We start from the raw sequence: 25,430 nt of genomic DNA, 5'->3' as shown, positions 1-25,430 counted from the left end.
CGGCCCGTCGTCCACGCAGCGTCTCATTCTGACGCTCTCGAGAATTCAATGCGGTCTCTTCCGCAGTTGAAGAGCCACTAAGGGAGGTGTCACTTCTTCTAGCCGCATCTGCGTTACGACGCTTCTCGAGTCTTGCGGCGCGTTCTTCTGGTGTCTCTTGAGCGCGTTGTCTCTTGCTCGCTTCGTTCTGTCGTTGTTGCGTCTCTTTCGCGCTCTCCATAACGTCTACAATATGCACGCCGTTTACCTAAACGTTGTTCCCGCTCTTCATCCGTTTCTTCCGCACGCCGCCGCTTCTTAGCTGCAGCACATCGTTGCAGCTTCACCTTATACACATCATCCGACATATCGTGGAGGATTCGCTGGGACGACTGCGACGAGCCGAGTTGGGGGGCCGCTTTTCCACAGCTGGCATGACGTCACGTACAGCGAGCGCCTCCCCCACGGCAGCGGCGCTCAGCTGCAGCATCGAGGATTCGCTGGGACGATCGCGACAAGCCGAGTTGGAGCCCTGCTTTTCCACAGCGGGTATGACGTCACACATAGGTCACGCTAAAGGTCAATGGTGGATTCCCCGGGACGACGGCCAAGAGCGGAAACCTCGAGCAGTATTGCTTTCTCAATAAAAGGGCGAGGGAGAGCGAGGCACGGGGGGGCGGTGGAAGAACAGAGAAGCGGAGGCTCCGGCGGGTCAGGGACGCTTCGGCTGGAAGAGAGCGACGCCGGCTACTGCTCCGGTGAGCTGGCGTTCTACGGCTTCGCATCGTGGACTTCCTGCCGTGCCTGAGCCCGTTCCGGGGAGTCAACGGAGGACGCTACCACCTGCTACGGCCAGGGGTGTCTCCAGCCCTGTTGCCACCCATCCGAGAGGTGCCCCCAACGCCAACAACACTGTCATCAACTCCACGGGCGCTTCCACCGGGAGCTTACACGACGCAGCCAGCGACGCCAGCCTAAGCACGTCGAACGCCGCCTCGACGCCGGCTACTGGATCCATACAACGCCGAAGCCGGTCCGAACCAACCGTGAGCATGAACGTCGACCACAAACAGTAGAAGGCTAATAGTAGACGCTGGTAGCAGTGTTCCCGGGTCTTGTGTATTTTTATTCTTTGTGTTTTCTGTTAGTTTTGTGTTCTAGTGTGCGCGTCACGTAGAGCGAACCCAAGACTCGTTTGCGGTATTTCGCGGTAGGCGAACAAAAGAGCTGGGAAATATCTTCCCGATCAAAAGGTCTCTCCTGACACATTTTCTTGATAATATTTTTAAAGATGTCGTTGTACCGCTCTACAAGACCATTACACATGGGATAGTATGGCGTTGTTAGTAACTGCCTTAGTGATAAAAGTCGGTTAACCTCCTTCATCAGTTCCGATGTAAAGTTCGAGCCCCGGTCATTCAAAACTTGCCTCGGGAGCCCATAACGTGAAAACATTTCCAGAAGACCCACCGCCACTTGGATACTGTCAATAGTTCTCAGTGGAATATCGTCAGGATAACGAGTGACCACGTGAACCATAGTAAGCACATATCTATTGCCTTTGGCTGATACTGGAGTGATTGGCCACTCGCTGAAAGGGTAAGTCGATGGCTGGCATCTTGTCCAGAGGTACGGGACCAACTCTTCCCTTCGGAACTGTGCGCTGGCACACGTCACATGAGCGAACAAAGTGCTTAACGTCACTCTGTACACCCGGCCACAAGAACTCCTCGGTGATCTTAGACACCGTTTTTTGAACACCCTGGTGTCCGGCCATAATGGCGTCATGTCCCAAGCGTAGCACGGTCTCTCGCATATCTCTCGGTAACACCAGCTGTTGGACCCGCCTTCCTGAACTAAGTATGCATTCCCTGTGGAGATGACCATTTACCAATTAATATTCCAAGGACGTACGACTCTTCTTTTTCACTTTTTCCCACTCTTTCGAAGCAGGCCTTTAGCTCGGGTCTTCGTTTTGCCTAATTGCAATTTAACAGGAGTAGAGAGCGGACGCTGCGTTGCTCGGACTGTCGCTTGAGCTCTTGTTTCCACTGCCGACGAGAAACTGACTGCACCCGTCTGAGCTGTCGCGGGCCTTTCCTCCTTTGCATGTTCTTCAACGTCGAGCATCCTCCACTCGGGATCGGGGTCTTTGACACTTCTTGCACCCGTCATGTTTCCAAAGATGAGATCGTAGATGGGTTTGTGTACGCATAGTCTAACGTTCGACGGAATACCGTCTGGTCAGGATGAAGCATAATAACAGGATGAAGTTTGGGTCACTGACCAAGTCAGAAACAAACGAAAGTGACGTTTCGGGTCCCGTACGGGACCCTTGTTTCCACTAAGACTGTCAAAGAAGAAGGCGGGATTATATAATCTTCAGGATTTCTCCGAATCTTTTTGCGTAGATATGATGAAGAGAGCGTTGATTCCTGTTCAAAGTATCTTTCGTCGTCTGGATAACTAATGATTCTAGATGCAGTCTTCTCAAATTATTCCTTTCTGTGGCTACAATCTCCGCCTCGTCCCAGGCTATCTCTTGGCCAGTGGTCTGCACGTGCTCGGCGATAGAGTTCTTTGGTGCGCGATGGTTCCTTACGTTGCCTTGATGATCTTTCATTCGTCGATGGAAGTTCCCGGTTTCGCCGATATAGACGGATGTGCAGTCTTTGCAAGGAACTTTGTAAACCACACCAGGAAATTTGGCGCGTGACAGGGGGTCCTTTACGTTCACAAGTTCGGCACGTAGCTTGCTTGTTGGCACGTGGGCGATGTGCACTCCGTGCTTCCGGAAGATTCGGGAAAGGGTTTCACTGACTCCAGGTACATAAGGAACTCCCGCACGCTTCATGGTTTTTGCGGTTCCATCTCGTTGTCCCCTCGTGCGTTGCAAGTTTTTAGACATATTGTTCACAAGGTTCTCTCGAGATCCCTTTTTATCACCTTAAGTTCGTTGCTGAAGCTTTCCGGGTCTGCGCAGACATTTCTTGCACGGTCCAGTAGTGACGAGATAACTGATCGCTTGTGAGCCAAGGGGTGGGACGATTCAAAGTCGGGATATCGTCCGGAAAGCGTCGTCCTTCGGAACACGCAAAAACTTAAGCGGCACGCGGCACGCTTGACGTCGATGTCCAAAAACGGGATGCTGCCATTCATTTCCTCTTCCACGGTAAAATTTATAGATGGCTCCGTGGCATTAAGATGGTCAAGGAAGCTTTGTAGACTATGCTTGTTGAGAATGCAAAAACAGTCATCCACGTACCTCAGGAACAGCTTTGGACGTGGCTTGAATTAATTGAGGTCTTTGCTTTCAATGGCTTCCATTGTAAGGTTTGCAGCCGTCACTGAAATTGACGCTCCCATAGCAGTACCAAAAATCTGCTTGTACAGCGTACCGTTGTAAACGAAATACGTGTTAGCTAGACAGAAGCGAAGGAGTTAAGTAATTTCGCTAACTTCCAACGGCCTACGATCGGGGAAGGATGGATCGTTCTTCAGGGCCTCTTTGCAGGTGTGTACGGCAAGTTCGACCGGAACACTCCTGAACAATGAGCAAACATCGAATGACACAAGTATATCGTTTTCATCCAGGGTAAAGTCCTTGATCTTCTCAATCTTTCCAACGCTGAGTGTAAGGCGCTTAAGTCACTGCGGAAAAACAAAGACATCGCCATTCTGCCCGCGGACAAAGGAAATGTAACGGTGGTCCTTGACCGCTCCGCCTACCTCTCAAAAATGGTCGAGTTGCTCGAGGACGAAAGGACCTACTGTAAGTTGACCAAGGACCCGACTTCAAAAGTGCAGTCAAGTCTCCAAAAAATCCTTTCGGACATATTCAGTGGTCTCCCCCTTTTCAAAAGAAGCTTTACTACAGGCTTCTTTGCAGAAATGGATCGGCTCCCGCAATATATGGTTTGCCCAAGATCCACAAAATTGGAACTCCGCTCAGGCCAATCGTGGATTACACAAGATCCCCGCTTTTCAAGTTGTCTGGATACCTGCGCAAAGTTTTGGCTCCATTGGTGGGAAAGTCAGCGACGCACATCAAGAATTCGCAAGATTTCATTGAGAAGATCAAGGACGGTACCCTGGATGAAAACGATATACTTGTGTCATTCGATGTTTGCTCATTGTTCAAGAGTGTTCCGGTCGACCTTGCCGTACACACCTGCAAAGAGGCCATGAAGAACGATCCATCCTTCCCCGATCGTACGCTTTGGAAGTTAGCGAGATCACTGAACTCCTTCGCTTCTGTCTGGCTAACATGTATTTCGTTTACAACGGTACGCTGTACAAGCAGATTTTTGGTACTTCTATGGGAGCGTCAATTTCAGTGACGGCTGCCAACCTTACAATGGAAGCTATTGAAAGCAAAGCCCTGAACTGATTCAAGCCACGTCCAAAGGTGTTCCTGAGGTACGTGGATGACTGTTTTTGCATTCTGAACAAGCAGAATCTACAGACCTTCCTTGACCATCTCAATGCCACGGAGCAATCTATAAATTTTACCGTGGAAGAGGAAATGAATGGCAGCATCCTGTTTTTGGACATCAACGTCAAGCGTGCCGCGTTCCGCTCAAGTTTTAGCGTGTTCCGAAAGCCGACGCACTCCGGACGATATCTCGACTTTGAATCGTCCCACCCCTTGGCTCACAAGCGATCAGTTATCTCGTCACTACTGAACCGTGCAAGAAATGTCTGCGCAGACCCGGAAAGCTTCAGCAACGAACTTAAGGTGATAAAAAGGGATCTCGAGCGAAACGGTTACCCCAGGAACCTTGTGAAGAATGTCTAAAAACTTGCAACGCACGAGGGGACAACGAGATGGAACCGCAAAAACCATGAAGCGTGCTGCAGCTGCTTATGTACCTGGAGTCAGTGAAACCCTTTCCCGAATCTTCAGGAAGCACGGAGTACACATCGCCCACGTGCCAACAAGCAAGCTACGTGCCGAACTTGTCAATGTAAAGGACCCTCTGCCACGCGCCAAATTTCCTGGTGTGGTTTACAAAGTTCCTTGCAATGACTGCACATCCGTCTATATCGGCGAAACCGGGAACTTCCAGCGACGAATGAAATATCATCAAGGCGACGTAAGGAACCATCGCGCATCAAAGAACGCTATCGGCGAGCACGTGGAGACCACTGGCCAAGAGATAGCGTGGGACGAGGCGGAGATTGTAGCCACAGAAAGGAATGATTTGAAAAGACTGCATCTAGAATCATTAGTCATCCAGAGGACAAAAGATACATTGAACAGGAATCAAGGCTCTCCTCATCATATCTACGCAAAAATATTAGGAGCAATCCTGAAGACTATATAATCCCGCCTTCTTCTTTGACAGTATTATATGGTGTGGACACTAGAATCATGGCTTCAGGAAGGTACCTTACAGTGCTATCTAAAAGAGTTACGGCCGACGCTTCCTCTGTAAGATCTTCGTCCTTCACCAGGCTTTTCCGAACCCAAACTGTGTTTGCTCCGCTGTCTCTAAGCCCAAATATAGGACGGCACCCTATTTGCCCAACCACCACCGGCATTGCTGCTTTCGACTTGGGTGTTCCACTCACCGCCTCATTTTCCAGCGGCGTGCGCTCTCCTTTCAGCTGTGGAACTTCAGGCGGCGTGACAAGTTCTACCCTGGAGTCGACAACGCATGCAGCTCAGTCCTGCGTTCTGTATCTGCACTCATCCAGAGTATGACCCCTCCTCTTACAACCTTGACACCCAACCTGTGTTTTTTGGGCAGCACTTCTAGTCCGACAGTCAACTGCATGGTGTCTCACCTTGCCGCAGAGAAAACACCTTACTGGCGCCTTAGATACACCGCCATATGCCTCTTGGTTTTGCCGCATCTGTCTCTAGGATCTTTTGGGTTTCCTCCTTTGCCTTACTCAAATTTCTTAGCCCTTGAGCCCCCAGGAATTGGTCTGCAGTGTCGGCGAACTCTTCCAATGAACACAACTTTCTTTCAGGAATAGCGCTAGTTTTGAGTTGCAACGCGCTAAAAATTGCTCTTGGACCAGCTTGTCACGCACCCCTTCAAAACTCTTTTTTTTTGTGTTTGACATATCAAGCCACCTATCAAAATAGTTGGTCAGCCTGCAGGAAAACTGCTTAGCGGTTTGCGAATTCTTCAGGTTTCGCGGTGCGAAATTTCTCACGAAAACCCTCTGCCCTAAGCCTGAATCTTTGTAGGAGCGCCTTTTTGACTTTCTAGTAGTCCATGGAATCAGCAGCAGGCATCCTTCCAAACACATTCTGCGCCTCTCCGACTAAACACATGCTCAATGCCGTGGCCCATTGACTGCGCTCAAACCTTGCCCAAAACCAACCGCTCGAATCGTTGCAGATGTGCGTCCAGATCATCTCTTTTGTCATCGAGGGGAGCCATCAGATTCCTTGGACAAATTCTGGTTGGTCTAGGAGATTGTCTACCCGCTAAAGAACGCTCATCATTGTCCGTGATCTCCTCATATACTCCCGCGACATGCGCCTGTTTCCACAAAAGAAACTCCTCCCGTTCTATCCTTCTAGCCTCTCGCTGTTCCGCCTCACGAGCGTCTGCGCGTGCTTGCGCCGTTTCCTCTCTCTGCCTATCTGCCTCCTCTTTCCGCCTCTTTGCCTTCTTCTCATAGAGACGCATCGCCTCTTCCTTGCTTAACCCCAGCTTGAGTGCCAGTTCTAATGTTTTTTTCCAAATCCATCCTCTCTGCCGTCGAGAAATCGGAAAGATCCGAGACAAAGCAAAAAGGAAAAGGGAAATAAATCCTGGCACAGGCTCGCCACTTATCTTTGTCACGGATCTACCCGGAGAACACTCGGACCGAAAGAATGGACTTGGCGACAGCCTACGTGACGCTCACACTAGAACACAAAACTAACGAAACTAACACAAAACCCAAAGTACAAAAATACACACGACCCGGGAACACTACTACCAGCGTCTACTATGAGCGTTCTACTGTTAGTGGACGGCGTTCGTGCTCACGGTTGGTTCAGTGCGGCTGCGGCGTGGTATGAATCCAGTAGCCGGCGTCGAGGCGGCGTTCGACGTGCTTGGGCTGGCGTCGCTGGCTGCGTCGTATAAGCTTCCGGTGCAAGCGCCCGTGGAGGCGATGCCGGTGTTGTTGGCGTTGGGGGCACCACCCGGATGGGTGGCAACAGCGCTGGAGTCACCCCTGGCCGTAGCAGGTGGTAGCGTCCTCCGTTGACTCCCCCGGAACGGGCTCAGGCACGAGAGGAAGCCCACGATGCGAAGCCGTAGAACGCGAGCACACCGGAGCAGTAGCCGACGTCGCTCCCTTCCAGCCGATGCGTCCCTGACCCCGCCGGAGCCTCCGCTTCTCTGTTCTTTTCCCCCGTGCCTCGCTCTCCCTCGCCCCTTTTATAGACTTGGCGCTAGTCCACGTAAGCCTTGTCGTCGTCCTCTCCACCAATTATCTCTCTCCACCTCACCGAATGCTTCTCCACCAATCATCTCTGTCCACCTCACCGAATGCTTCTTCATCTTTTTTCTTCGGTTAATCCACTTCGTCTTCTTCACACCTCTTTCCTTCATAATTTTATTTTAGACTCCTTATTATATGTGACAACCTCCCCCCTTCGGGAGAGGCCTGAAACTAACACAACCGCGGCTGTGCTGTCCTCGAGCACCTCTGGCGAGGTGATGGATATAACCCCCCCGTCCGCCCGCTTTACAGCGGCGGAACAGCTCTCTTGACCAAAAAAAAAGATAGGCCCCTCATAACGGGCCCACCACATAAGTAAATCCCCTTTCATTTCCTCTCAAAAACATAAATATGGCTTTTATATTTCAGTGGAATTGCAGAGGACTTATGCGGAATTACAGTGACATAACACATATTTTAGGGTCAATGTTACCCATAGTTTTGTCTTCAGGAGACCAATCTTGATCCACAACATGTGCATATCCTGAAACATTAAAAAAACATTTAGACGTGATCGAGAGCAGGCAAATCGACTCTCGGGAGGCGTCGCCATTGCCGTTCAAAGCGGCGTCCCTGCTCAAGAAATCAAGCCCAAAACAAAGCTTGCGGCGGTAGCAGTCAGCATCATCAGCTACAAAACACTAACAACCTGTTACGTGTACATTCCTCCACACTTTACATTGAGTTCATGACCTACAAGAACTGAGAGATGAACATCCAGAGCTATATCTTATAGTTGGGGATTTTAATGCTCAATCTCTTTTTAGGGAAGCGAGCGCTGCGACTCTAGGGAGAAAAGAATCGAAGATTTTATTCTCGCAAACAATATATAGCTTTTAAACACGGAAAAGGCCACACACCGCTCTCCAAAGTCAGGCAGTATGAGCTGTTTAGATCTGTCTTTTAGTTCACCATCTGTTTTTAACGATTTTAAATGGGATGTTATCGACAACCCATATGGCCGTGATCATCTTCCTGTGTTAATTAGTTTGATATCCGCACCAGATAACATCCCAACTATACAGCGACGTTCGAAGCTGCATTTAGCAGACTAGAAAGTTTTTAGAGCACAAGCCAATTTAGAAGATATAGCTTCAGAAAACCTCCGCATCGATGAGATAAACTAAATGCTCACGACTTGTATAATTACTATCGCACACTTAGCTATTCCTCAGTCTTCAGGAGTGGTGCGGCAAAAAGACAAAGTTTGATGGACAAAAGAATGCAAGGAAGCAAAGAAACAACAAAATAAAGCTTGGGGCAAATTTCGCAAGTACCCTACATATGAGAACCTTGTGCGTTTCAAAAAGGCAAGAGCAAAAGCTCGGTACGTCCGTCGCAGTGCCGAGAAAGCGTCAAGGCAGAGTTACATTTCATCTATAAGCTGACAAATAACATCAATAAAAGAAATGTGGGAACAGGTTGGGAAACTAAATGGCAGCTTCTCACCGTTCACGATTCCTCTTTTGACAACACCTGGCATACAAACAAGCATAAGGGAACAGGCAGACATTTTGGGAGAACACTTCGCTGCAGTTTCTAATTCATCTCACTATAGGCACTCATTCTTGAAATACAAAAGTATTGCCGAAAAACAAAGACGTCCAACAAGTGGAGATGCAAACCAGCAATACAACAGTTTAATCACTCTCCAAGAAATCAATACTGTACTGTCTGCCGGCAAAAAAACTGCTCCAGGACCCGATCAGATACACTATCAATTGCTTGCTTATCTTTCCCAGCCTGCCATAGAGGCACTCTTGAATTTCTTTAACAAAATATTCACAGAAGGAAAAATACCTAAGAAGTGGAAGAAAGCCGTCATAGTGCCATTCCTGAATCATAGAAATCCACCGACTTCCCCAAGTAGCTATAGGCCGACAGCCCTCACAGGCTGTCTAGCCAAATCTTTTGAAAGTGTCCTTGATATAAGAATAACATTTCTCTTTGAATCCCGGGAACTTCTTGATGTCCATCAATGCGTATAAAGAGAGGGGCTCAACCACATATCATTTAGTTCGCTCCGGAAACAAAATAAGAGAAGATTTTGTACACAAACATCACTTTCTTGGCGTTTTCTTCGATATGGAGAACGCGTATGATACAACCTGGAGGTTTGGGACTCTCCGCGACCTGGGAGGGCTAGGTATCCGCGGTAGGATGTTAAACTGCCTCAATGACTTTCTTTCCGACCGCGCGCTTCAGCGCGCCTGGGATCCACCCTGTCCAGGATCTTCGTTCAAGAGAACGGGATTCCACAGGGGTGTATTTTAAGCACAACACTTTTTATTGTAAAGATGAATTCCATAAGTAAAATAATCCCAAAGTCCAACCTGTGTTCAGTGTACGTTGATGATCTTCAAATAGCCAGCACATCCTCAAAAGTAGAAACATGCGAGAGACAAATATAGTTGACAATGAACAAATTAGTGACATGGGCAGATCAGAACGGTGTCCAGTTTTCCACGCTGAAAACAGTCGCCACCCTTTTCTCGCTGAAACTAGGCATACAAGCCGACCCATTCATATACCTGAACTTAACACAGAAAGCCGACAAAAATGAGCACAAATTCCTAGGGATAACCTTTGACTAAAATTCAATTTCCTGCCTCATATAAACGCAAAAGAAAATAAAGTCTCCGGATCCCTAAATATACTCAAAGTACTGTCACGTAGACGTTGGGTTGCTAACAGGACTGGTCTTTTACAAATTTATCGCTCCGTGGTACGCTCTACCTTAGACTACGGATGTATAGTTTACGGGTCAGCGAGACCTTCGCACCTGAAACGACTAGATCCAATGCATAATTTAGGTTTGCGTCTTTCCTCTGGTGCTTACAGAACTTCGCCCATAAATAGTCTTTATAGAAATCAACGAACCGTCACTTATAGATAAAGAACCATGCTCACATGCTCATACATTTTAAAATTCCGTTCACTGCCCAAACATCAATGTTACCCAATAGTTACAAAGTGCCTATCTAGAACATTGTTTAACAATAAACCGCTCGCTATCAGGCCACTCCTCCTGCGTTTCGAGGAGATGTGCCAAAACCTTTGCGTACTAGATACATTACCTGACATTGCTCGGAAACGAGATCCACTACCTCCACGGTACAATTTTCCTGCGGTCTCTGATCTCACTCTTACACAGTTCCATAAAAAACAATCTCCGCGACAACATATAGTACAAGAATTCCTTGCACTCGAAGAAAAATACAATAGCTTTACGCAGTTTTGTACAGATGGTTCAAAAACGGACGTTTACGTAGGAAGCGCAGTGTTCCGAGGGAGGTAGGAGAAAACAGTACGACTTCCACAGTGCTCAACCATCTTCACTGCAGAATGTTACGCAGTCTGTGGGGCCGTCGAAAGAATAGAAAACGAAAACCTCACCAACACTATTATTTACACAGATTCCCTCAGTATACTTACATATTTGCACTCTAGGAATGCAGTCACTCCGATTCTTGATGACATCATACACAAGATAGTAACAGCCACAGCTCGAAGACAAAACAAACTTTTGCTTGGTTCCCAGTCTTGTCAGAATAAGAGGCATTGAAAGGGCAGATTTCTGCGCTGCTAAAGCTTGTGGCAAGGAAATAAAAAAGTAAATATACCTTTTAAGGATTGCATGAACTTAGTACAGCGTAAATTAAGATAAAAATGGCAGTCGGCATGAAACAGCGAAGTGAGTAATAAACTGCACTTGGTAAAACAGGTTTTAGATGAAGTTAAATCATGTGTTCACCACGGACATTTTAAGGAAGTGATATGCCGTCTCCGGATAGGCCACACGCACCTTACGCACAACGTCCTGCTAACAAAACAAGACAAACCTGTTTGCGAATGCGGAGATGATCTTACTGTTAATCACCATTTATTTTCATGTGTGAAACTTCAAACACTAAGAAAAAAAGTATAATACTCATTTTTATAATGAATGCATTCCTTTCCATCCAGCCCTGCTCTTAGATGATAATGTCATTGTTAACATACGTTCCGTTTGTAGCTTTTTAATAGAAGCAGGGGTACTTCGAAAACTATAAATTTTGAACCACTGGTTCGCTTTATTACATGATACACCTCAGCCACTTTCTTATTCCTGAGAAGAAGGCTGAGGCTTTTTATATGATTGGTTGGAAGCCTCAGGATCCTTACCCAGCCAAGGATAGCCGCTGAGGCTACCTGACCTTCTCTGGGGGTTTTACCATTAGCTATTTCCAGATTTCCTCTTCTCTGTTTTTTACTAGGTAGTTAAATATTTTTAGGCCAACTACATCATTGACGATTTTTCGTATTCCTGAACGTTCTACAGAAAACAATTCTATACCTTGAGCTTGGCGCATGACAGTCTTAGCTGCCTATGTGCCATAAAACCCAACACAACAACTGTGCAGTGTACGGGGAACATAAAGAGACCCGATCTGATGTCGTCGTGCATGGCGTGCAGCACAGCATTTGCGGGAATTCTCCGGGACAACCAGAAGCATGGAGGTATCATCAGCCGAGTAGCTCATCTTGTACAGGATTCCTTCTTGAATGATGAACGGTGTAGACTACGGGTCACAGCAAGAAAGGTTCCAGAGCGAGGTCGCTTTGTTGATCTCGCCGGAAGGCATTTTTATTTGGTAACAGTGTGGAGAGTGACGCCAAACACCGCTCGAACTCCTTCTCCTCGTTACGTGTAGGTGGCAACAGATGGAGCATCGTTGTGGCGGCGATCACGTTTTTAGGCGACAGAAAAGTCATATTTTTGCAGGCGCAAAGCACAACGCACCAGACGACCAGGCGGATTGCGCAGGCCTATGAGCCATCATAGGGAGTGATGACCGATCGCGATCATAAACTAATGTATACCAAATATAGGCGGAACTCGAGGTCAGCAAAGACAACAGCCAAGCATTCCAGTTAGATGTGGTTGCTCTTGGACTTCATTAATGTGCGACGGGCATACGCAATAACGTGCTTGGTACCACTGTGAATCAAGACAAGCACCGTCCCACTGACTGCGCCACTGGCATCATTGTTGATCTTTCTGGCAGCTGCAGAATCAAAGTGGCGGGAAAGAGGTGCCGAGCTGGCCGAAAATTTCAGCTGGTCAAACGGTGAATCCCATTCGGATGTCCGCATAAACTGCGAGTACTTCTCCCGAAGAGAAGTGAGGGTGTGCATACAAGGTGCGCAGAACCCGGTATAAAACGGAGAAAATGTGACTGCAGTTCGAGGAAGCTGTAAAGACTTTTTAGCGTTAATGATTTTTCAAAATCTCGAACTGCAGCAAGATTCTGCGGATCGGGCCGGAAGCCGTGCTTATCAACGAAGAATCCAAGAACGAGTGTTTGGCGCTGTCCGAAGTGGCACTTAGGATTTAAGCTTAGCTCAGCTTTGGTGATGCAGTCATGAGCAATACCGGGCCGTAGATTTGCTCTCGAAAGGTCTTGCCAAAGATAACGACGTCATCAAAGAACACATCCAGATATTTCATTTTAGTAAACGGAGGACCTGATCAATGGAACGCGCGAACATCGCAGGCACAGTACATAAGCCGAACGCCATCACATTTAATTCGAAGAGGCCCGTCGGGATTCCTCAAGGCTGTTTTCTCTCGGGTTGAAGGATGCATGGGTATTTCCCAATAGTGTGATCGGAGATCAACGGACGAGAAGTATGACAGTCAACAGCGGCATGAATGTGCGCTAAGGGTACATTTCCTTCTTTGTGACCGCATTGAAGCGATGATAATCGATTCGAAATCGCCATGAATCGGCTTTATTCCTCACTAGTATTACGGCGCGGCCAATGGGCTGCAAGACTCCGGAATGACTCCTTTCATCTCCTGGACCTGATCGTGATTTTCCGCTCGACCGGAGAGGTTAGGTACTGTCTCTAGCGAAACGGATTCGCACTCCCAGTGCTATTTTGGTGTTGCGTGCGAGAGGCGGGCAAAGAAAAGAAAGGAATCCACTCCGGGTAAAGTCGAACACGCGGCCATGAAGCGCGAAAGCGTCCAGCCATGCACGCCGCTTGGAAGAGTGGAGCCACTTGTTTATTCGTAGCGACTCAGCAGACTGGCGTGTGGTGGTTCTGGGATGATCGAAAATAGCCGGTATAATTTCGGTAACATTGTCATCAAATCTCGCGAGTTTAAAGCCCGACTGACGACGCACTCGTGGGGCAGAAATGTTCAAGGCCCTAAGATGCGTTCAACCGTCCGCTGCGTACACGATGGCACGTGTGACCAATATTTTTCATGCACTAGCATTTATCGCCACGGTGAGCGATTTCAGCGATGTGCGTGTAGCCCTTCTGCGTCACACGCGCACAAAAAATACGAGAAAAAAATACGGAAAAAATATAATAAATAAGTAAGTAAAATATTCATGGGTACCATTCTAACCCAGGAATTTCTCATGGGAAGCGAGTACGGAACTCTATAGCCGCGACGGTTTTTGTAAATATCTAGAAAAACACCACAAAAACTACAGGGACATTCGCCAAATCTTTGCACTAGCAACCTGCTTGATCTTCCTGGCAGGACTTCTCAGGTTTAAAATTCTCTCAACAGCATCAAACTTTACAGCCTGGGTAGCCAATCGGGTACACATGATTGTGATTTCAACACTTACAAAAATCAATGTGCATTCTCCGGAAAATACACGCGGTCTGGTCGCGCGTGAGGATTGCAATAATAACCCGCCATTTTGGAGCGCCATATACTGTGGAGGCCCCAGAGCACTATTTGGTAAAACGGGAAACCGTCCTCATTTTCAACTAACAAATATCTGATGCCGTACGGATTGAGCGGAAATTATTTTTTACATGTGCATTGCAAAACATCCGAAAAGTACACCCCCTCCCAACAGTGAAGACAAACGTGGTCAATTGTTTCGGGCAACTTCCAGATCAGGCAATGCGAAACCCATGGCAAAAAAAGTCCTTCATTCTAAAAACTTTTTAACCGATAGAGTTTCTGTATGTAACTTGAAAAATTTGGAGGCTTATCAAGGTTAAGCCCAGTGGATGCGAAGCATGTTAAGCAGGAGGCATCTTGACCGCATACACGCCCGGCGCAAAGAGGCTGGCGCGGTTGCGGGCACAGAGACTGAAGGCGGAACCGCATGGCGCGATTTCAGGCGCGATTGACGCGCGGATGGTGGGACGCGCGCGTCATTTTGACGCGTGCCCAGTATGATCCGTCACGAAATCGCGCCGCCGCGTGCTCCTACTCGGAGGAGAAAAAAACGCCTCGCGCGGCGCGTCCGAGGCGCGTCCGCCAATCAGATTTCAAGTAAGTCACGTGGTATTTGGTCACGTGGCATTTTTGGTTTTTGGTTTTGCCACTAGATGGCCCTACTCTCTGCGCATCTCGACGGAACCTCTTCGCCGCATTTTTTTTTTCGCTCTGCAGAACCGGCGCGCACGTGAAAAACACGTGCTACTGTTTCGTGCGCGCATCGTGTTCATCGAAAATGGAGAAAGCAGTCTTCAACGAGGCCCTTATCACGGAAGTGGAGAGGCGTCGCGTCCTGTGGGATATACGCGACCGCCTCTTCTGCTCTGTAGTAAGCGCCCGACACTCCATTTTCTATGTCGAGTTGTAAACAAGCAGCGGCCTCTTGGCATGCAGAAAGTACACAGTCGCAGTTTCGCACACACTCTTCCTGCTTGAAATTAAGCTTGATAAATATACTTCGGAAAAAAATGTCGTTGTGTAATTACACTTAGATTATTTCTATTGCAGTGTTGTGTAAGTTTAAGGGCATATTACATATGCGGTAGCAGGGACAATTCATGTCGTTGGGAGTTATGTTGTCTGGCAACCCGGAAAACGCGCCGCGAAGGCGCCGCTCCCTTTTTTACGTGCGGGTGCTCGCGCGTTGACGGCAACGCGGGCGTCCACCGCGCGTCGCGTTTTTCGCTCGCGGAAAACGCGCCATGCGGTTCCGCCTTGACGCGCCGGCGGGCGCGCGCCGCTTCATCCCTGGCGTGACGTCACATATCACGTGATGCAGTGATGGTGGCGCCGCCGCCGCGTCGCCCGCGACGGCGCGAACCGAAGCGTGGAGGCCTCCGCCGGGCGACGTCCGACGGCGCGATATGAGGCCCCATCTGCAGCCGGTGTGACGTCATCACGTGACGTCACATCATGTGATCTCACTTGAAGGTCAATGGTGGCCACCGCCGGGAGGCGACCGACGGCGCGATATGAGGCCCCATCTGCAGCCTGTGTGACGTCATCACGTGACGTCATGTCACGTGACCCCACTTCAGGGTCAATGGTGGCCACCGCCGGGCGTCGCGCGAAGGCCCGAAACCTACGTTAATATGCTTCGCATAAAAGAAAGTTTTGGTTCCTGGCTGCACTTCATTCTTTTTACACTTTTCATAACATCACTACCGTGGCCTCCATCGTAGATGGCTGTGTACATTGGCATCGGAAAAACATCACACAGATCCCCGTACAGCCTTTTCTGTTTCACCTGCCTTAAGTATTCTTTCGAAAAATGCACTACAAGAAATTTAGCTCTGTCAACAACTTCTGTCAAGTAACCTGCAGTTATCCCCGAAAAACTCGTTCCCACAACAATATCGGGCAAGGCGCGGCTCAACCTAAGTTGACACACAGTTCACAAAAAAGGATCGCAAACATCTCGGAAGAAAAACGTGTTGACAAGCTGGCGCAGAAATAGATGTCCCAGCCCGAGGCCACCATCTTTTACACTTCTGAACAAAATCGTCCGTCTGCATCGGTCTCAGCTCGATGGCGAAACAAAAACAAGTAACATGCAATCTATCTTCTGTACAATTGCGCGGGAACCGTGGAACACTTGCACTACGTACCATAACTTGCTTAAAAAGAGCAAGTTACACACAGTGGCCCACATAAAAAATTGATATATGTGCCCCCTTCCATCTATCCGCTTTTTCCCGCATTTCGTTCACTTGTTCTTTCCAGTATGTACATTGTCCCGGTAGCAGTTTTTGGAACTCCTAAGTATTTTGCAGTTGTTGTTACCATAGACACATTTGCAAAATAGGTGGGGGTCGATGACCAAACCCCATGCCAAAGTCCCTGGCACTTTGCCCTGTTCACTGTACTTCCAGTTGCTTTCCTGAAACGGTCAACACACAGAACAGCCTCGCGTATGCTATGCTTATTCACACCAAAGACCGCTCAATCATTCGTGTACGCAAGCAACTTGACTTCAGCTGCCTGCAACCTAAAACCTTGAACTGCCTCGTTTTTAGTAATGTTCAAACATACTGTTTCTATCTAAATGGCAAACGAAAGGGGCCTGAGGGATCAGTCCTGGCGTACCGAACGTTGCACCCTTACGGAGGCCCCCAGAATCTTGTTTATAATTTGTGGTTGCAGCCGCCGTATTTTCTCTTTTTTTATGTACTTAATATTAAACTTCTTATTTTTTTCTTTTCATTGCCGTATTACTTGACTGATAGGGGTGAGCATAGTCCGTGCGGCAAGGCAACATCACTGAAAAAGAAAACTATAAGTGTACTAAATGATTAAAGAACAAAAAATCAAAAGTTCCGCAAGTCGGGAATCGAGTACGGAATCTCACTGCCACGACGAGTGATTTTGTTTCTTTAAACGGGGTATTTATTACATCGAAAATATGTTCCATTTGCATGAACTATTTACAAAGGTTTTACTAAACGCCACGAATGACATCTCAAAAACACTGAGCAACAGAGCGCTAGGTGGGTGGTACGTGAGTGCCGTTGCTCCTTCATGGATAGAGTGTACATAGTCTATGCGGCAAAGCAGCACCGCTGAAATAAAATCAAAAGAAAGCAAAACGCTAATGAAAATTCTAAAATAATTAAAAAGCACCAAAAGAAAAAGAATAATGTGGTTTGAACGGGGCGGTTGTAGCAGTGGTGACTGTGTTTGAGCACTAGTTAGGAGTCAAGCAGTCGTTAGTGCGGTCACCTGTTTGCTAGCGTATTAAAACCTTGCTCTTGCAGAGCATCACCTGTCATTTTTCCTTCAACAAATAGGGTTCGTCCAGTTCAATTATGATCTAGCAAGGCCAAGACGAAATTTAGAAGATTTCATGGGAAGAAAGCTGCTGCTGGGGTGAGGAAAAGCACGCCGTCGCGCCTCTGGGCCGTATCTTCGACTAACACAGACTGCATGTGTGCTTCGCCGTTTCCAATGTCTAGTGTAACCCCACACTCGCGTAAAAAGTTTTTTCCCAAGATGACGACATGCGCAGCACATGCTAACACAATATACTCTGTCCTGAATCTTTCGCCGCCCAGTGCAACAGAGGCAGCGCAAAGGCCGACTGCAGTTAAAGTTGCACTCCCAACGCCGTCAATAGTAGTGGCTCGGTGCCACTGAAGCGTAACGTTTTGTTAACTAATAACTTTCTGTTCTCTTAGGATACTGTCGGAGATAGCGATGATACGTTCCACCGTTTCCTTTGTACACCGCTGGCTGCTTGAGAGATAACTTTACCTGTCTCTCTTATATCGAGCATATCAGTACATTCTTGAAGTCACTCCTGTTCCAATCAGGGAATTTTTCTTTTGCAGAGTTTTATAGCAAAATTTTTGAATAGAGAGAATCTTTAATGGGTTTTCGGGAGACTGATAAACTGATATTTTCCTTATTTCTTTCTCCAAATTATGGGAGTTTGCGAAGTGCTGCACGAAGAAAGGGCCTGAAATAGCCATTTAAGGGTCTACTTACAGGAATTTTCGGTAACTGTTTGGAACATCACTGGTTGAAGTGGTCTTGAAGCTTGCTGCGAAAAATACTTTTCTCGCGCAGGAGTGGGACAGTTGCTGCGCTACCTCATCGCTGTGGCCCGTCTCACATACCTGCTGCGGAAACAACGTTGCCACTTTGAATACCTGCACCCTGATAAAAGCGACGACCTTGTGAGCATCGGCGCCGTCTGCGCGCCTGTGGAGTGGGAGAAGGAATGCCCTTGCAAAAAGGAACATCTGAAAAAGGCAAGCGGCTCCATCTTTCCAAGCTCTCTGAAACTGTGAAAGACGTGCCTTTGCCCATGTACAGACGTAATGAGTAACGGCGCTATCTTACGCAGGTTATTAGTATGTCTGATGATAAACTGAAACCTGTGTCCAAGAAATATTTGGTTTGGGCACATCAACGTTGCTTCACGACACAAGTGGCACGTAGTTATCAGCGATCACGATAATTCGAATATCAGATTTCTGACAGTAAACGCTGAATTAAGAAATTTACGCCTGTACAAAATGCCTTAGAAGCCAAATCTCTAAACGCTTGCAAACGACCTTTGCAGAACGATTCCGTCAAAATAGCGCATAATTGTCATTCAAATCGACGCACAATGAATGGATGAATAATTTTGCAAGAATGTGAACGGATTTTAAATGCTCGTCCTCCTCTGAAATCTGTTCTAGTTCTTGCCTTGGGTTACCTGGAAAAGTGGCGCAAAAATTATTGCTCCACGATGCGGAACTATTATTAGTGGAAGTGAAAGCTGGAATTGTGGGTTGAGAATATACGTCTACATCTGGCTGTGCGCATCAGGCAGCTGCTTTTCGTAAACGTGCCAGCCAGCAGCGCAGAAAATTTTTTGAACTATTTTACGCGATAGCCTAAGGAGCTCGTCTCACCATTTTGTGTTGAGGCCTTGATGTCACGTGAGAGGCTAGGCAGTATGTAGTGGCGCTTTCATATATGGGGGTGCCATGATACTGCTTGTGACAGGTGTGTATGTGTGCATCAGGTATATGACCAGTCGTGACTCATGACATAGACGCAAGTGACGTCACCAGGCCGGTAGTGACGGATGTATTGTGCGGCTACTGTGCATGTGTGTGTGTCATATGATCTATTATGACCCATGACAGAACGTAAGCGACGTCAGCTAAACCGGAAGTGATGTCTACTAGACGCAAAGTGAGGCCACCAGACAAAGTTCGTTTCGCGCTCAGGCGTCAAATAGCACTGTCCTGTCGCATCACACAGGTAATGGAATTACCGCAGCGATGGCCTAGTGGTTTTAGCATCCGTCTCGCAAGCGGGTGGCGCGGACATCGATCGCCAGGGTCGCCGGGCACCAACTGGTGATACAATGGGTACAAACTTCCCATGGCCTTGCGCTCAGCTTATTCAGCGCCAAAGGCTTCGTATATGGGTCTTTTACTCCTTGAGTAAACGAAATACCTTGCGCCATGGAGCTCTTTAGCTGCAGGTGCCCTTGCGCCATAAAAAAAATATTATCATAGGATGAATGAATTGTCCCCCCAAATCTTTCACATATCTACGCACTGAGCATTTTCCTCGCATCGGGGATGTGCCTTGAAACATGTAAAAACCAGAGAGCATGACCTGCATGCCTTTAATCGATGTGTTCTCAAAGAAACTAGAGATATACGAAGCTTTTCTTAGCGCCTCTTTAAGGATCTCCGCTGACAAAATGCACATCAAAATTATGACTCTCCAAACAGGTGAAGGACAGGGTCCTCTTCTGCGGAGTGAACACCGAAGGCGACCGGGTGATCGCCAGCGTGCGTCGCCTCCGAAACGACGTGGCTCAGTTCTGGCTGACGCTGTACACATCAGACGGAGGACTCTACGTGTTGCCCTCGTCCTTCACGCTGGACCGCAGTGCGGGCAACAACTTCTCGGCGGCTGGATTGCGGCTCCAGTGCCTGGCTCCAAACCGCCGTTGGCGAATAGCTTTCAATGGATTGCTGAAGTAAGAATCATACCCAGAAATTTTTGACAAGCGCATTTTTCAACGGGAAATGGTTTATGAAATCATTTTTTTATGTATCTTGGGATTTCACTCTAGCAATCAATATATCTGCAGACCTGCCCTACGCGCTTGGATTTTTTGCTACTAACGTTTTTGCTATCGTTAAAAACTTTCTCCATTGCTTTTTGGTTGCAGTCTTAACTACTCAATGTGAGCGATAGACATACTTCAAAAGAAAGATTTTGCTACGCATCTTCGGAATAGATCGTTACCTTTTCAATATTTCCATAACAGTATCTTACAATATTTTACAGCTGCCTCACAATGTCCAAGAAGCCTGGACTTGGGAGAGTTTGCTGAGAGATTCTAGTTAATTCCAGCTCAGGTGGATCCAAATTAGCGCAATAGGGACGGGTGAGCGAGTCCTGTGGTGAAAAGTCCGCGTTTCACCTCTGTTTAGCGTGGAATTGCGTTCTTGGATCAATATTGGCCCGGGACGTGTCCTGTGTGAATGCGTTTCAGTTATGCGCCATTCTCGGGGTTAAAGAATGACTTCATCTCCCTGGAACTGTTTGCTCATCACTGATATCTCACTGCACGGGTGTTGTTGCATTATGCCTTCTTTGAACTGCGGTCCGTATCCTATTCCCGCTATTGGATTCCTACGTAGAAGCACAGGGATCCAACGACACATCGCTCTGCCACCGCTGCGTCTTTGCCTGAGTAAAATATCAACTTTTGCGACGATTACAATGAAAATTTTAAGTAATGCGCCTCGGAACTTGCATGAATACACATTTTTCATTACTACTCTTCAGTGAAATTTGACTTCGCGAACTGCCTGAACGCTGCCTACAAAAAAACAACTCGACTACAGACGGCAAAGCAGAAACTAAACGCTTGTTAATGCACCAGATGTATAAAGAAACGCAAAGATCTGGTTTATAGTTGTTTAGGCGCGGTTATACGGGAGAGTTTGAGGAGTAAACAAATTGATTGCGTTGGATAAAAAAATATATCTTCAGCCGGAATAATATGTCGCGCTTGAGGATATTCGTCTGTTTACACTAAGCTTTCGTTTTATAATTCACTCGACTCGTTCTTCATCTCTTGCAATTTTGTATCTGCAGTTGGAGTGCTACAGGACTACATTTTCTTCCGAGTTACAACTCCAAAAAGAGCTGTGTGATATATTTCTTTCCTGTTCCTCCTTCATACAATTGCAATTTTTAATTAGTAATAAGTTTTCTTTGGGTAGTGACGAAACTGAATTAGTCCTCTCGCAAAAATTGACGAAATTCTATATCACGCAGTGAAGAAAAAAAGAAATGTGCCTGGTTTCAGTAGCAACATCATATCAAAGTAAACAATCTGTCACTTACTCTGTCTTTAAATTATTACGCCAGTTCGTGGAACATTTCAACTTTTTCTGCACTAAACTGATGATAATGAGCAAATTGTTCACTAGAACTTAGCATAATAATTTACTGATGTCTTAAATATGAAACCTTATTGATCTTCAACTGCATACTAATCAGTATCATATTTTGCACTTGCTCTTCAAAGAAGACCCATGCGATTTCCAATCAAGCCCATAACTGCTGTTCCACCAATGAGTTCCTGGTGGTGCGCACTACCAACAAGTGCGATGGTTATTCTGTGATGCTGATGACTATTTCATCAAACTAATCAGTGATAACGTTATCATTTTATGTTTTTGATTTCCTCTTTGGCTCCCAGAAGGCGTTCAGGAGCGGGAGTAACAACAGAGCTACCCGAAGTTCATGTCAAGATTGGTCTTATGTAAGTAACACTTACGGGGTTTGCATTTTATGAGTTTTCTTCGCTTTTTGATTGAGCACAATGAGCACTTCTCCTAGACTGCAAGTTGCACCTATAAAAATACACTGAATGCGAGAGACGGAGAGAGGCGAAAAATAAGGTTTAGCTTTGCACGCTATTATCAGGTTTCAAGCTATTGCGACCCCGCAGGAGGGCATCTGCTTCTGGCAGATGTTGGTGAGTGGCGATACCACAGGTTCCCGAGCATCCGCAGGGACGTCCCCGCTGGGGGATGATGGTGAACAGTGCATCACCATGGACCCGAGCACTCGCGCTTAGCCGTGCGTGGCATCGCCGTGTCCGGGGAAAAGGGGCTCCTGGTGGTTGTGCCGATGCCGAGCGTTTGGACATTTAAGGCCCTTCGGCGGAGGCAACACACCACTTTGGCCCCAGCTTCCTGTAGACGGCACCTCCGGCCTAACCCGACCAGAGTAAATCGGCAGCCGCCTTTTCCTATCCTCCCCTCTATCTTTCACTTTCCTACCACTTTCTCAAAACTCCTGTCTCCTACTCACTTCTTGGTTTTTCCTTTTTTCCTGGCGGCGAGGGTTAACCTTCTCTGGCCAACCAACCTGAGTTGCGTCAGATTTCGTTATAGTTAGGGTGCACAGCTGGCGTGGCCAAGCCTTACTTGCAAGTTCCTGTTCCGTCCCTTAGTTGGGCCGCACAGGACAATAATAATAAAATAGGCCGCACCGGACAATAATACGAAGTCTCTGAGAATGCTCTCAGCGTGCAGATCGAGTTCACATGGTCAAAAAACGAGCTCAGAAGTGTCTTGACTGCACCTTTAAGCCAAAGAAAAGGTGGCTATGCCACACATTTGTGTCTGTTACATGCAGAGCAACTACCCTGAGTTGAGTCAAATTTGGTTAAAGTTGAGGTGTACCGCTGGCGTAGGCAAGACTTGCTTTCAAGTTCCTGTCTCGTCCCCTTGTTGGACCTAAAAACTTGTTTTTTTTTTATGACTCCCCTCTTTTCGAAACATAATCGCTCTCTCAAAAGAGGGTGGAAAGAAGGAGCAGATTTTTTCTTGAAAAAGAAGCAAACATTCACAAAGTTTCACGTGATCGACAGTCAAAATGATCTATGGCAAGCCAGATTAATATCTCCATTCCTTGTGTCTAAATGCTTAACCGTCACCTTGGGCCGTGGCTACAAGGTCTCAAAAATGGCCAGCGGTGACTTACTGCTTGAACTGTGTGACAGCATCCAGTGTTCAAAACTGTCAAACATTGCGTCTATAGGGGACATCTCTGTCTCCGTGTCCCCCCACCGATATCTCAACACAGTCCGAGGCGTAATCTCTGAAACTCACTTTATCCACCTGACAGAAGCCGAAATACTTCAAGAACTATCTGAACAAGATGTAATTTACTTTCACCGAATCAAAATCCGCAAGGACGACAAAAAATAGATACCAAACACATGGTCCTTGAATTTAGCATCTGTGCCTTCCCCGAGGCTATCGTAGTTGGATACCTGAAGGTTTACGTCAGGCACTACATACCCAATCCCCGCCGATGTTTCAATTGTAAAAAGTTTGGCCACGGCTCACAAAGTTGCCGCGGCGGAAAAACTTGCGCGAAATGCGCTTCGAAGGACCCCCATTCTGAGGAATGTGGCGCAACACTACACTGCGCAAACTGCGAAGGAGACCACACTGCATACTCCACGGCGGGTCCATCCTGGAAGAAAGAAAAAGAGATAATCACCATAAAGACGAAGGAAAACATTTCATTTTAAGAAGCGAGAAGGCGTTTTGCCCTTACTAACACATTCTCCTTCACAGCAAAACCCAACTTCGCTGATATGGTGCGCAGGGATGGTGCACCGCACAGCACTCTGGCACCTGCCGAGGCCGCTTTCACCAAGCCGATGGCAGGGCCATACACGCCCCAAGCAGGAACAGTGAAGGCTGCTCTGCCTCTCCTAAAGCAGGGAATGCCGGTCCATGGGTCGGCATCCCGCGGGGTTTCGCCCCGTCGGGGGAGGCCTGAAACGCACAACCCCGCGGCTTCTCCGCGGTCCTCCAGCACCTCTCGTGAGGTGATACACAACTTTTCCCTCGCCCCCGCTGCAGCGGCGGCAAAGGGTTGAGCGCAAAAAAAGGGACAAAATTCCCTATTCCAGGTCCAAAAGATTGTTAACCTCATTCCCAACTCGTCTATAATCATGACATTTCTAATTCACTGGAACTGTCATGGACTTAAACAACTACACTGATGTGAAAGATATGTTAAATTCATTCTCCCCAGCAGCAACGTGTCTCCAGGCGACTAATCTAGGACCACCAAAAAAAAACATTCCCAAAAGGTACCAAGTCTTTCGCTGTGACCGAGAGAACTGAAGTGGGCTCCCTGGAGGCGCTGCTATAGTTGTTCAGGGTAATGTTGCAACTCAAAAACTCAACCTCGAACCTCATACGAGGCAGTTGCATTCACCGTCCTACATTTTAAAGCTATAACGATATGTTCTGTATAACTCGAACCACACTTAACAGTCACACTTCACCACCTAGAAATAATTTTAATACAACTACCGGAACTATATCGTTGAGTTGGAGATTTTAATGCTCACTTCTCTTTTTGGATAAGTGAACAAACGGATGTCAGGGGCCAAAATCTAGAAGATTTTATTCTCTGCAACAATGTCTGCCTCCTGAACACGGGCAAACACACTGCTCTACAAGCAGTGGGAAAATCAGCTGCCTAGATTTGTGTTTTTGTTCACCAAGTGTTTTTACAGATTTTTAAATGGGATGTTCTTGACAACCCTTGTGGGAGTGATCATCTTCCTGTCATTATCAGTCTAGCATCCTCACCATCAATCACCTTAACCGAACCACGGCGTTGGAAGTTGGCCATGGCTGACTGGGCGCTCTTCCGACAAAACGCCACTTTGGAAGAAATATTTTCGGACGGCCTCGATGTGGACGAATTAAATGAGATGTTCATAAAATGTATTTCCGCTGCTCACCAAGCCATACCCCAGACTTCGGAAGTGGTGCGAACAGAGGTGGGCAAACGCCCTCATTTCTACTTTTCCTCCTTCACCCTCTATTTTGAAACCATGACCCTCCCTCACCCTCGGCCTCATTTTGAAAAATTTGCTGGCCCACCCTCACCCTCACATCATCGGCCCTTCCTCACCCTCACTAACAGTCGTTTTAAAACTCGAGTTATTCTTTGTAGTAGGCAACTTCTGCGCATATTGCTCAGTAATAAACAGAGAAGCCCTGAAGTCACTATTGGAAGAGAGGCCAGATGCTTATATTGTTGTGCGTGTACGCGTGTGTATGTTGTTTGAGCGAATACATGAGAAAATCGGGACAGTTAAAAGATGAGACCAAAATATCACTCTGCCTTTACTTCTGGCACACACTGCATGCATACGTGTTCCCTGCACTTGTAATATTTCATTGTT

The 25,430-nt window shown here is 47.3% G+C and overlaps 1 protein-coding gene across 3 annotated transcripts in view; it reads left to right on the top strand.

Moving 5' to 3' along the window:
* Positions 1-25,430, top strand: part of LOC144121901 (rifampicin phosphotransferase-like) — a 212,446-nt gene that overhangs the window by 18,401 nt on the left and 168,615 nt on the right. For 2 of the 3 annotated variants that reach the window (XM_077655347.1, XM_077655345.1), the window contains exons 2-4: positions 18,239-18,423; positions 19,912-20,162; positions 21,903-21,965. In XM_077655347.1, coding sequence (XP_077511473.1) covers positions 18,239-18,423; positions 19,912-20,162; positions 21,903-21,965 — 499 coding nt within the window. The remainder of the gene's footprint in view (positions 1-18,238; positions 18,424-19,911; positions 20,163-21,902; positions 21,966-25,430) is intronic. The other variant, XM_077655346.1, reaches the window with a different exon arrangement.

Source organism: Amblyomma americanum, chromosome 2 (genome assembly GCF_052857255.1).
Source record: "Amblyomma americanum isolate KBUSLIRL-KWMA chromosome 2, ASM5285725v1, whole genome shotgun sequence".
Taxonomy (NCBI): Eukaryota; Metazoa; Arthropoda; class Arachnida; order Ixodida; family Ixodidae; genus Amblyomma; species Amblyomma americanum.
The sequence above is the reverse complement of the archived record's forward strand: the minus strand, read 5'-3'. Positions and strand labels throughout refer to the sequence as shown.